The sequence below is a fragment of the Cibotium barometz genome, chromosome 51 (assembly GCF_041138505.1).
Source record: "Cibotium barometz isolate CiBa-2024 chromosome 51, ASM4113850v1, whole genome shotgun sequence".
NCBI classification, from domain to species: domain Eukaryota; kingdom Viridiplantae; phylum Streptophyta; class Polypodiopsida; order Cyatheales; family Cibotiaceae; genus Cibotium; species Cibotium barometz.
In genome coordinates this window covers 32,325,557-32,338,612 of record NC_141096.1, presented here as the reverse complement: position 1 = coordinate 32,338,612, position 13,056 = coordinate 32,325,557, and the positions used below count along the sequence as shown (strand labels likewise).

At 43.4% G+C, this 13,056-nt stretch overlaps 1 protein-coding gene across 4 annotated transcripts in view; it reads left to right on the top strand.

Moving 5' to 3' along the window:
- The window catches only part of POLD2 (DNA polymerase delta small subunit), a 39,787-nt gene extending 28,327 nt beyond the window's left edge, over positions 1–11,460 (top strand). For all 4 annotated transcript variants that reach the window (XM_086787600.1, XM_086787604.1, XM_086787602.1 and 1 more), the window contains 3 exons: positions 10,573–10,674; positions 10,757–10,824; positions 10,943–11,460. In XM_086787600.1, coding sequence (XP_086643726.1) covers positions 10,573–10,674; positions 10,757–10,824; positions 10,943–11,014 — 242 coding nt within the window. In that variant the 3' untranslated portion in view covers positions 11,015–11,460. The remainder of the gene's footprint in view (positions 1–10,572; positions 10,675–10,756; positions 10,825–10,942) is intronic.
- Positions 11,461–13,056: the final 1,596 nt, after the last annotated feature.

Genomic DNA, 13,056 nt, shown 5'->3' with positions numbered 1-13,056 from the left:
AGAGAGCTCTCAACTGTCTCATAAATAGTGGATATGTGGTTAAAGGCATAGCAAGTGAACTTTGTGTCAGAACTCCCGCGTGTGGAGATAGGTAACAATTTGTCTTGTAGGATCAAGTCTTATGTACACATGGATGAGGTTTTAGTGACTTCAAAAAAAGTCTCTACCATGCATGGGTTAGGAAAAGAAAGAGATGTGCATGCAAGAGAGATTAGCAAACATGATAGAAATGTTTGTGATACATGCTTTCCATGGAGAAAGTGATGGGCGTGTTAGCCACGGTACTTTGCCTATGGAATTGGTTAGGGAAGAACCCTATCATGGGCTGAAAGTTATGCATAAGGTTGGGACAGCCAAGGACAATCATGTGTCACCCGTTACTCATGTCACCAGGTATGCCAATGGAAAATGAGTTTCATGTAGGGATCCTTTTGTGAATGCAAGTGTTGGGAGGCCACCTTTGCATAGGTCACCGTGCCCCATGTTTCTTTCCAAGGTCATGTGCATGCAGCACTGAGTGCTGTGCCGTTGGATAAGGGAAAGAGGAAGATAGATGAGGGGCCACCATGCCAAGTGATTGAAGGAATTTAAGATAGGTGATAAATCTGTAAAGTTTGAAGCTTATCATGGTGATTATGATGCGAGCAAGACAATGGCTTTTATAGCCTGGTTTGATATTGCCTTCAGAGATGAGGAGTTTTTTGAGAAGTCAAAGATTCGCCATGTGAGCATGTTTCTAAACGGCTTAGCTGCCTATTGGTGGATCACCGAAAAGCTTTCTAGTAGCCTTGTTCAAACATGGGAGGACTTCAAAGAGAGGTTCAATGCATAGTTCTTACCTCCCAATGCAGTGGAGAAGATCATGAAGAAATGTCTTTATGTTTTGAATCATGTCTCAGGGATGTTGGGACTTATCTTATTTTGAAAGTTTGGAGTTCATAGAGAGTTGGCCTTGATAGAGCAGAAAGACAATGAGACTGTGCAAGTTATGTTAATAAATTTTGGAAGATCTATTTGAATGTCTCACCATTTTTGTTCATGGATAAGCCCGAGAAGAGATGGAAGTTCAATTCTGGGCTTTAACTAGTTTACAAATCCGGTCTTGATATGCATCACAATGCTAACTTGTAGGACTACATAGTAGCCGCTCTTGCCATAGAGCAGTTAGAGCACAAACTACAAAATATTGGCAAAGGGGATCATGCTTTCAAGGGAAAAAAGAGTGCTCAACATAACCTGCAAAAGAATGGACATCATGCTAAACCTCATGTTAAAGTGCAAAAAGTGGAGGAAAGGTTGTAAATTCGCAGCCCAAAGATGCCTTTTTGAAAAAGCACAAGTTTAGTATAACCGTAGAGCAAAGAGAGCAATAAAGAGAGGGTGGTTTGCAAAGCTTGGGGACAGCTTAAGGATCAGCCTACACTCTTTATGTTTGATGACTGTGCTACAAATAATTTCATCTCTGTGGAGATGGCAGCCGCATAAAACATTAATGTAGGGGACATGGGACCCCAAATTGAAGCAGAGGTTGCCTTTGTGGGAAAGCAAGTGCAAGTGACCCCTATCATTGGGAAGTTGCGCATTTATATACGACAATATCTTGATCATGAAAATTTCTTGGTTGCACCATTGCAAGGATGTGATGGATTGCTAGGAAAGCCGTGGTATCACCGCATTGAGCCACACAAGGAGTATAAAACAAACATGATTTTATGCATAGAGGCCGCATGCATATTATTGATGCTGGCCAAGAGGAAAGCTCCATCCTAGTTGTATCTCATGTTCAGATTAATAAAGCAATGAAAAAGAGTGTTTCTGTGTATTTGCTTTTTGTACGCGATCCATTTAAGGATTGTTTTGCAAAGGCTTTGCCAGGAGAATTACCTTTGAAAGACCGAGGATCACGGCATTGGTTTGGTGATGGATAGTTCCTTGCCAAATAGACCGGCATATAGGGTAAGCGGGACACAGCAAGAACAAATCATGAAATAGGTGGCCGAATTGTTGGACTGAGGTTTGGTTCAGCCAAGCTCTTCGCCATATTTTTCACCTGTCTTGCTAGGGAAGAAGAAGGATGGTTCCTTCCGCATGTGTGTGGATTACCGGGCTTTAAAGAAGCTTACCATCAAGAATCAGTTTCCAATGCCATGCATAGATGACATCCTTAGCTTGAGCATATGGTCAAGATATTTGTGGCACAAGTGTTCAAATGTCATGTGCATGCACATGGACATGCTCAATCCTAGGCTAATCCCTTATTTGCAGCAGATAAAACATTAGGCTTTGTAGTAGCAACTGTCATAGGCATGGGAAGGCATAATGTGTGGACCAGGACACTATCGGCTCCAATAGTTGAGCATCTATCTATCGAGTCAGCAGAAAATAGATTTATGCATGTCCATGGAACTTTGACGGCCAATTTATTATTCCTTACAAGGTCTATAAAAGGCATCTCATTGCTCATTGTTGGATATCTCCCCCCACGGTGAGGCAAGTCCTAGATAGGCTTTTTGTTTATCCTTTTGGTAGGCCAAAGGCCACAAGAACATGTACCTTTTTGTACTATATGAATATACTGAATATACAACCATCTCTCTCTCTCTCTCTCTCTCTCTCTCTCTCTCTCTCTATGTTGATTTTTCTTGCATCAAGAGTTCCTATGCAGTGCTTAGGGCTGAAAGAAGACTACCTAGAGCTTCTGCATGTCACAGTGGTATCAGCGCTTTAGGCTGATTTTGGGATAGTGTGAGCCAGTTCCATGCTCGGGGAAAACCTGCTATCTACAGGTTCCAAGAATGGGAGATATATCCAGTGCATAATGCACGTGCATGCCTTAGTTCATGGGCAAGGGATGCCCACCCGTGAACCGTGCGAATGCTCTGTATTCTGACATGGTTTGTGGCAAGTGAACAAGTGGTAAGAATCTTATTTAACCCTTTAGTTATTGGGCGAAGGTTTTATAACCTTTGGGCGTTCAGACCCTCATTAAATTCTAGATCGCCCATTGGGTTGTGCCCTTGGCCCAAGGGCCATGTGTTGGCAGCCCAAGCTTCGGGCACCCTCTTTGGTCAATTAGACCCACCTTGTGGCCACTTTAATGTGTGGGCACTTAATGGAGGTGCCCACTATTAATCTTGGTGGGCTATGCCACATGGCATGAGGGGGTTTGACCCCATTAAACCTCCTCTCCACCAACTTTTCCACGACACCCTCCTTCCTCACGTATTCAAGCACATCTTTCTCTCTTGGGTCTACTCTCCCTATGCAAGTCCATTACCACAGAAGTTTACAAAGAGAGAAAAGCTGCTGACTGCTGTGTACCTGTTGCCGTACCAGCTGTACCCTACTTGTACCGGCTACTGTACTGTACACGACTTCTTGTGAAGCTGCTGAGTAGCTGTTGTACCCAGGTCCCGACCAGTACCTACAGTACGCGACTGCACCTGCAGTGTACCCTACAGTCCCCGATGGCACATGCAGTGTACCCCACAGTGCCCAACTGCCCTACAGGACTTGCCTGCACCTTGCTGTACCTCACAGCCGTACTACCAGTACCTATTGTACCATGCAGCCATACCTGTATCTTATGTGCTGAATCCATATTTGTACCTGCTGTGCTGAACCTGTATCTGTACCTGCTATACTGAACCTGGCGTATCCACTGTGCCTATTGTAACTGGCCATACTTGCTGAACCCGTACCTGTACCTGCTGTACTGAACCCAGCTGTACCCACTGTGCCCATTGTAACCGGCCATACCTGCTGAACCTGTAACTGCTGTACCTGACCAGTAGCATCTGGTTGTACTTGCTGCTGCCAGAATCTGTACAGCTCTCCTGCGGACAGTGTGCCTGCAGCCACCTGTGTACTTGCAGCCATACACATCTGTACTTGTGAACTTGCTGCTGCCTACATGTTGTACCGGCTGAACCTCCTGTATCCACTACAGCAGATGCTCCTGCCTGCAGCACCTGGTACGTGCTTGAGTACCCGCTCTTCTACAAGTACTTATTCACGTACTTCACAGTACATGTACTTGTTTGTGTACTTGTGCATCTAGGACCTACACCACAGCGAGCGAGCTAGGTTCTAGTACGAGAGCCCCTGTTCATGCGTGGTCTTAGGACGACAGTTTTGCATTCACTCCACTCAAGAGTGAGATTTATTTTTGAAAAAACAAGGGGTTCCCAAGACAATTTCCCCTGTGCACACATTCATACTGTTGGAAATTATTTCATCCCCAGATGGACTTTCCCATGCACATTCATACTTGTATCTGGCTCCATATAAGCCTTGCATTGGCATATCTTAGCAGAGATTATTCAGCATTTTTTCTACCATTTTTTGGTATTTTTAAAGGCATTTTATAGCATTTTTTTTGCTACAGCCATGCTGTCGGCCTGCTACAGCTAGCCGACGAGCGTATTGAGGTAGTATAAAAGGGCTGGCTCCCTTTTCCCTCAGATCATCTCTCTTTTCAGCTTCTGCAGTGATAGGCAACATCTATGTGACCTCCCTCATGTTGCTCCACATGATGTACTACCTTTTCTGGTGATATTCAGCAGTGATCTTCTTTTCTCCTTTATGCTTGCTGTCCATATACAGTTTTGTAGCATTCTTTCATGGTATCAGAGCGGGTAACATCTACAAGGACCTGCGTTTTCTTTTCCCATGCTGCTGTTGACTGTTTTCAGCACATAGGAGCTGTTTACTGCTGCGTTTTCTTCATCTGTAACCAGTGTTTTCATGTGCAGCTGCGTTTTCACTCGGGACTGCCTCAAGTGCTGCAATTTCTTTCTACAGAGCTGCTTTACAGCCTTACCACTGGAGAGTCATTCTATACTCTTCTCTTTTTGGTTCCCTCCCACCCACCCTCCCTCTCTTCTAGTCTTTCTAAAGGAGGCTTGGGCTCTTGGAGGTGATGGCTTCTGGAGATGACACTTTCCTAAGATAGTCTGCTTCTTCTATCCTCAGATTCCCACCCTCCCTTCCCTTTCTTTCTTCTTTCTCTTGCTGTGCACAGCTTGAGAGGAGGTACTCTACTGGTTTTTACAGCCCACTTGAGTAAGAGAAGGATTCTTTGTCAGAAGACAAGGCTACTAGAGTATTCTCTGCTCCCGTTACTTCTCCATACTCTTATGCACTGTAGCAGTGGTGCTTAGCAGGTTGTTAGCAGACCACCTGAGACAAGAGGAGGATTATTTGTCGGCAGCAGACATGGCTTCAGGAGACCACTTTTCTACAGCCATTCCTTCTCCTATCTCTTCTCCCGCTCCATCACAGCCTGGATCACCTGCTCCCGCCGCTCCATAGGTGGTTCCTATTCCCAATCTTTCCTCTCTGAGTTTCTCTCATCCAGGTCTTGCTCCCTCCCCTACCCACATACCATCCTATAATCCTCCCCAAGTCAGTGACTCCATGAAGCTTACAGCAACCAACTATCATACTCAGTCTTTCTACACTCAGTTGTTGCTGGAAGGAGCCAGTGTGGAGATGGCTATCTCCACACCTCACTTGGTGGACCCTGCTTTGCGAAGCATATTGGATGCTCGGGCTCATCTTATCATCATCCATTGCATGACTCCATCCATATAGGCACAGTTTGTCTCCTCTCTGAGTAATACTCATAAGATGTGGATAGAGATCCAGAGGAGCTATGGGAGAGTTTTGACAATAAAGATTGCCAAATTGGAGTCAGATCTGGAGAAGCTTACCATCACTGAGTCAGATAACTTGATTGAGAAGATTGGAGAGTTCTCCCGTATCAAGCTGCAACTTGAGGAGTACGGGAGCACCATCAACAATCCCATCCATAAACTTCTTGGTAAGTTGCCTGCCTCCTTTGATTCTTTGAGGGATAATATTTATTTCTGTGATCCTCTCCCCCCTTTTGAGGAAGTTGTGAGTTATCTCCATGACAAGTGCATGCTTTGCCGGAAAAGACAAGTCGGAGTCTGCTTTTGTTGCCTCTAGCAAAGGCAAAGGCGGAAAAGGGAACTCCAACAACAAGCAGCAGAAAGTCACCACAAAGTCATCTTCTGACGACGACGATTCTGACAATTCTAACAGTATCAAGGGTTCCAGGATGAAGGATTCTTGTGAGTTTTGTGGCCGACTTGGTCGTTCAGAGGCCAAATGTTTTGCCCGACAGGCTGCTTCCCACAAAGCTAAAGCAAAGCAGGAGTCCTCCTCCAATGGCTCAGACACTTCACCCACATATGGGTCAGATACTTCATCAACGACAGAGGAGAGTACAAAGTCTCATTGCTATTATTGCATATTTTCTCTCCTCTCTTTTAGAGGAGGATAGTGGTTCTTCTATAGAGCAGGTGGATGATTTTGTTGAGATATCCTTACATATTCTGGAGCTTCCTACTTTGGCGGCTTCTCTCCTGGCAGTTACTTCTCCTTCTTATGTTTTAGAGGAGGCATCTTCCACTTGCAAATTCAGCTATCACTGATGATCAGTTTGTTCCAGTGGTTGTTTCGGTTTCTTCTTCTTCGGAGGAGGATTCTACTTCGGTCCGGATACTTGTTGCAGATGCAGAGGAGGTACCACATTTTTTGGAGCCATCTATGGTTCCATCTCCCAAGGGCTTCTCTCTCCAGATTGATCCTGGTGTTTCGTCTTCGATATCTTCTCGATCTTCTCGTGGCTTCTTCCGGAGACCTTCTTAGTATTCAGATGTACCATATCTTCGTGAGCTTTGTGCCTTTTATGAGGAGGTTGTTCCTTCAGACTCTTTGGAGGATTTTTTGCAGCATACCGGACCTGGTCCACCCATCTGGCACTGAAGAGGAGGTGTTGGAAATTATTTCATCCCCAGATGGACTTTCCCATGCACATTCATGCTTGTATCTGGCACCATATGAAGCCCTGCATTGGCATATCTTAGCAGAGATTATTCAGCATTTTTTCTACCATTTTTTGGTATTTTTAAAGGCATTTTAAGGCATTTTTTTTGCTACAGCCATGCTGTTGGCTTGCTACAGCTGGCCGACCAGCATACTGAGGTAGTATAAAAGGGCTGGCTCCCTTTTCCCTTAGATCATCTCTCTTTTCAGCTTCTGCAATGATAGGCAGCATCTCCTCATGGTGCTCCACATGATGTACTACCTTTTCTGGTGATATTCAGTAGTAATCTTCTTTTCTCCTTTATGCTTGCTGTCCATATACAATTTTGTACAGTTCTTGCAGCATTTCTTTGTGGGTATCACAGCACAGTACCCATTCTTTCACATACAAATCTCCTCTTTTTCCCAGAATCCACAAAAATCCTATCTTGCAAGCAAAACCTAAAAAAAGCACCTACTACTTGCAAATTCAAGAGATCAAGTAGCCACGCAGTAGCTGGGGTTACCAAGGAGCGTGCACGATTTCTCAGCCATGGAGCTATTAGCATCATGTGATTCGGCTTGGTGGTATGTGACACCAAGTTGGGGTCATTGGTGACTGACAGGCTCGCGGTAATTTGACCTCAGGCTCGCACAACAGGGTACACAGGCCAGTCAGGAAGCCCAGGCACGTGTGCGGGGCAGTGGGTTGTCTGGCATGCACCACACGTGGGGAGCGAGTCACAGGGCGGCACACAGCAAGGCGGTTCAGGCCAAGCCAGTACAAACGTTGGAGAGAGAAGCAAAACTTTACGACAAGGGGGTAGAAGCGAAAAAGTGTGGAGGCGCTTGCATCGAGAGAATGCAGTGAATAATAAGGCAAAATCAAGGTATATATTGTGAATTTGTGTGTGTGTGTAAAAAAATAAAAATAAAAAGCAAGGGGCTATAGTTTTTAGCAAAAGCCGAGCTTTAGTTTTCTAAGGACCATGCTTTATAAACCAAGCTAAGGGTTAATCTAGAGACCAAGCTTTTTATAAAAATCAGAAAGCTAGCTTTAAAAATGAAGAAGAAGCACAAAGATTTTTTTAATCCATGTAAAAGGATCTACACTCTTATTGTTTTACGTACCTTGAAGTCTCTCAAGCATCTCTCAAAAGGCTCTCCAGGTGCATGGAGCACATCATATTGGTGCCAGTCTTTCTTAACCCCCCCGTTCGTGCAGGATTTGTTTGCCTCTTCTCAAACCTTTCTTTACTCTTTTCACTTCTTTCCAGTCCGTAAAACCTCACCTTTTACTACTCTTTTTTCCAAAAAAAAGTACGCAAGTTTGACAAAACTTTATGGATTCAAAGGGATGTATTTATGTGGAATCTGTGGGCAATAACTTAGTGAAGTGCGTCCATAGTAAGGCTGTAGAGTTGGTTTGACGATTGTAACTTTGAGCACTTGAAGTCATTGGACATTATCCTCCACTAGATATGCTGGAAGGTGATCACAAGAGCATTGTCGAGAGTCCCAAGGGGAATGAGATCATAAGTCAGGAGCACGTTATCCAACATCCCGCAAGGGAGGAAGTTGATGCCTTAACCAAACGATAACCTTGAGGTTGTCCAGTGGTGTGTGGAGGCGATATCTATGTGGGTTTCATGTCAGAATCACATGCATTGCTAGTTAAGTTGTCCTGTGGAGTTGGTCATTCTCAGAGATGCCTAGGCCAAGGTTTCTGGGGGGCTTATAGACAACAGCCAATGGAGCTGACCCTTCAGAGGGGAATTCGGTTGCTTTGAGGCTACAATATAGGGGGAGAAGTTGGCCATCTCACCTATGATCAAATAATTACGAGGATTTCATGTGGGGTGTGCTCTGGTGGTATGGGACGCGAGAGTGTGTTCTCATGTAGGATCTCGTGAGGCTTCGTGCATTTTTTGTCTACGACACTCTATGCTTGGGCATAGTTAATCTAAGGTAATTGTGAGGAGCAGTGCTAGTCTATGCGTGACAACAAGATAAGGTACTTTCTTGGTTGTCTGTGCATGACATGTCACCCGTAAGGTGATTCATCACACACTTTCTCACGATGGCCAAGTGATATTGATGCATCGAAATTGTACATGAGAGAGATAAGGAGTTTGTAACTTGGTCTAGGACTGAGTACCTATGACCCAGTTGTGTGTCCAAGGTTTGGTATTGATCTATTGATGGTTAGAGACACTCTTGTGTGGATGGATGTGCCACGGAGTTATTTTGATTCTAGAATTTTGGAGTCTCATGGAATTCCGCTTGTTCGAGGAGTTGTAGCTACGGACATGTTAGGGGTGGATTAAGTTATACTTCCTTGTTTTGGAAGTAGGGCCTCTACATGAGGACATGTTCATTCCGAGAATAGGGGAGTGAGAGGAAGGGTGGCTGAAGCTACTTACTCATGTAGTAATGGACATCCGGAATGGTTATGTTCCAAGGGATGGTTCAAAACATAATAGATGACTCCCTAGAGTTGAGACTTATGGTCTTCGTTCAGTCCTAGTCATGGATTGGAATGGGGGAGATCAAGTTGTAACACATCAGTGTGTAGTACATGAAACAAGTGTGAGACTTGGTTAAGTAGTCTAGTGTTTACCAATAACCATTGTAAAATACCATTTGGTATGACAGACTTTTTGTGCTATGAATCTATGCTTGAGTTGTTCTGGTGAAACTATCGTGTGTGTGATTGAATATTCCTCATGGAGTACGATTAGTTTCAGTAAGCAAGGTGGATCTTTTTAAAGCTGAAGTCTTACTTTGGCAAAGGTACATGCCAGTGGACTTGACTACGTGCTATGGAGTATGGACGGATGTCTAGATCCAAGTTTATGCTTACAGGTGTTCTCCTTATGCATTAGTGAGGACGCAAATTAATTAAGGGGGGAAGTATGTTACGTCCCAACCAGCCTAGGGCTAGGGTGGGGAACACATGGACTAACCCAAGATTAGGGTTAGGGTTAACCCATAATTAGGATTAAGGCTTAACCAAGGGCATGGGGACGTGGGGGGTTCACACGTAGGCTAAGGGTGCTAGCAAGTGGAGGTCTAGATTAGCCATGGGATTGTAAATAATAGCCGCGGGCTATTAATAATAACTAAGAGCTAATACTGGCTAAAAGCTTATAAGTAAAAGCAAGAAAGTGCTTGGTGGTATGGGACGCCAGGTTGGGGTCATTGGTGACTGGCAGGCTTGCAGTAACTTGACCTCAGGCTTGGGGGTGGTTTGAGGTACTAAACCTACGGTTGGGTGGTGAGTCACTAGCACAATCTATTGCGATCATGCGATCATGTGATGATTCGATGTCAGATCTATGGAAACCTTGCTAGGGTTTCTCAGGTATGTCCTCTATCGTAATCCACAGTTCTATGTCAGATAATCCATGGGCATGGTCTAGTGAGGACTTTACAGTGCCTGAACATCTCGGTGGGGTGTCTGGTGGTCAAGCTTTCTCCATGTGTGCTCAAGTCCCCATTCTTAGTCTTTTTCACTATGGGTTGCTCTTAGCCTATTCTGTGCATGCCAAAGCTGATGGTTTGACTTGGAGTTAGACTTTACATATTTGCTTTGTTGTGTACCTACTCCCTTCCCTTCTCTGTCTCATTTCCTGACACATACACACACACACGCACACCTTGTTCGTGCATCTAAAGTTGCTCAAAATGCATGCAAGTACATGGAAATTTTATCTACCATACATGGATTACCTGCAGGTTGCTATCCTTACACAGACAGAGATCCGTTCATAATTGACACTTGCCCACACGTTTACTTCTGTGGCAATCAGGACAATTTTGCCTCTCGTCTTTTGAAAGGTATATCAGTGTAGCCATGGCTACTTTTCATGAAAGTTGTGTCATCACTAAGCTAACGCTGGGGGCATTGGTTTGACTGTAGGTCCAAATGGGCAGCTAGTGCGGCTCGTGTGTGTTCCACGCTTCTATGACACAGGAGTTGCGGTACTTGTGAGTGGTCTTCACCTTGACTTGCTCTGATGTCATGTCCATGGACTTCACTACTAGCTCAATTCACCAGGGCTATGGTGGTAACTAGCTTGCTGATGCAATCGTGTCCCTGTTGCAGGTAAACTTGAGGGATCTTAATTGCCATGTCTTGAGTCTTTCAACGGCTTTACTAGAGAGCAATGGGGCTTAGTACCCGAGAACATGTTGTGGGTTGCCTTGGTGTTGCCAAGCCAGCACGTTTCAGATATGCATTCAGCTTTGTGACTTGGGCCTCGAAGCATGCTCTTCCCAGCAGTTCAGTCTTGGCTTTGAACAGCTCGAGCATCAACTGATAGTATAGCCAAGAGGATGTGGAGTCCAGGTTTGGAATTTAATCTCGATGTAATGACCTTGTATGTGGATATGGGATGAATAGATGAGCTAGTGCAGAAAGTGTTGCTCAAGATAACTTTTTGTTGTGAGTTATATGCTATGTATTTTGCTATCGGGGTTGAAACTCACATGGCAGTGTGTTGTGATAGCCACTCGGGCAAGGGACCATGGACTTAAGAGATTACATGTGAAGTATACCAATATAGCAGGGGGTTGTATTGTCCACAAACCAATCTCTATACATGTTAGCTTTTTGATTTTGTTGATGTGTTTGGCCTGACCTTGGATGCAAATGGTGTTGTATTGATGTGTTGAGTGGCTGCTTGTGACGCTCAGTTTGTCTCATGAATTCAGCATCTACACAACTTTCAACAAATGCTGAATTTTTGGGGTGCTACTATCGCATGGTAGTATTGTTTATATTTTGGGAAAAAGAAGGCAGGATAGAAATAAGACATTCTCTTGTGAATTGCATCTTCTCTCAGTTTTTCTTCCCTATAGTGCCCTTGATCATGTTTTAAAGAAGCCTTGTGTTAAACTATTTTGGAGGAATGGTCCTACTGAGAGAGATGTACATCATCATGTAAGTATGGAGAAGCGTTCTTGCATTTGGATTATTTTTCACAATGTGGTGTTGACACTACGCGAGAATCAACTACTGGTGGAGTCGTGGGTTTGGCTTTGTGTACGGGAGAAATAATGGGTGATCCAACTCTTCTTCTTGAGAGATTAGTTGTTGGGGATTAACAAGCTGGTTTTCATTCTCGTGTCATGGATATGGAAGGATTGAAAGGCGTTGACCTTCTATTATGAGGAGTAATTTATGGAATTTATGCTTTTTTTAAAAAATAAATTATGAATTCTTTTCTCTTAATTGAGACGCCTTTCTAAATCCAAGTCGATGGAATTTATGCCTTTTTTTTATAAATTATGAATTCTCTTAATTGAGACGTCTTTCTAAATCCAAGCGATCGTAGCCTATTTTGAACGTATGCGGGGTGACTCTGTATATGCATGATAATATTGATTGTATTGTCTTCATTAGATGGATTTTATGTGGTTATTTATATAAAAAATTTATTCAATTAACAAAGAACTAGTGTAGTTGATGTAAGTGTAGATTTTTAGTTGGATAATCGAAGCAAGCTAGTGGTGGTTAGAAAGATTTTGAGACGCTCGACTTTGGATGTTAGCAAATTATTATTTTATTTTGTTGGACGCTCGTTACTTATTTCATTTGAGACGACGTCCATATTTATTGGTAGAGCGTATTTATTGAAATATATAGACATTTGATTTTATTGCAAAGGTTGTAAATATTTATTTGGTTAAAAGTATACATGAATTTTGAGTAGATAGACATGTATGTAAAGTAAAGACATGCACGTAAAGTAAAGACATGCACGTAAAGTAAAGCAAGCTATTTTTGCTTGAGATGGACATGCATGTGAAGTAAAGCTATTTCAAGTCATACAAGCTATTTGAAGCAATATAAATTAAAATACACGAGAGAAAGCGTGGGCTCGCTCTTGTGTGGGGACAAATTGGACCCTATCTTGTGTATTGATTTTTCCCACTCTATACTTGTAAGTGTTATTTTGTGATTTAATATTATTGGGTATTTTTTTACCTTTCAATAGTGGTATCAGAGCTTTGGGAGGACAAATGTACTTGTACAAGTAGAAAAAATTGAAGGCTTTTCCAAACGTTAAAGAGTTGAAGAGCCAAAGGGTAAATGAAGGTGAAGATACCACCTTTCTCCACAAAACCATTTTTCTCTTCTTCTTCCCTGTTCAAAATCGGGCTCCATGGATGCGAAGGGCTAAGGAAGGAGGCTCTAAAAGCATTCTCTGAGTGGCA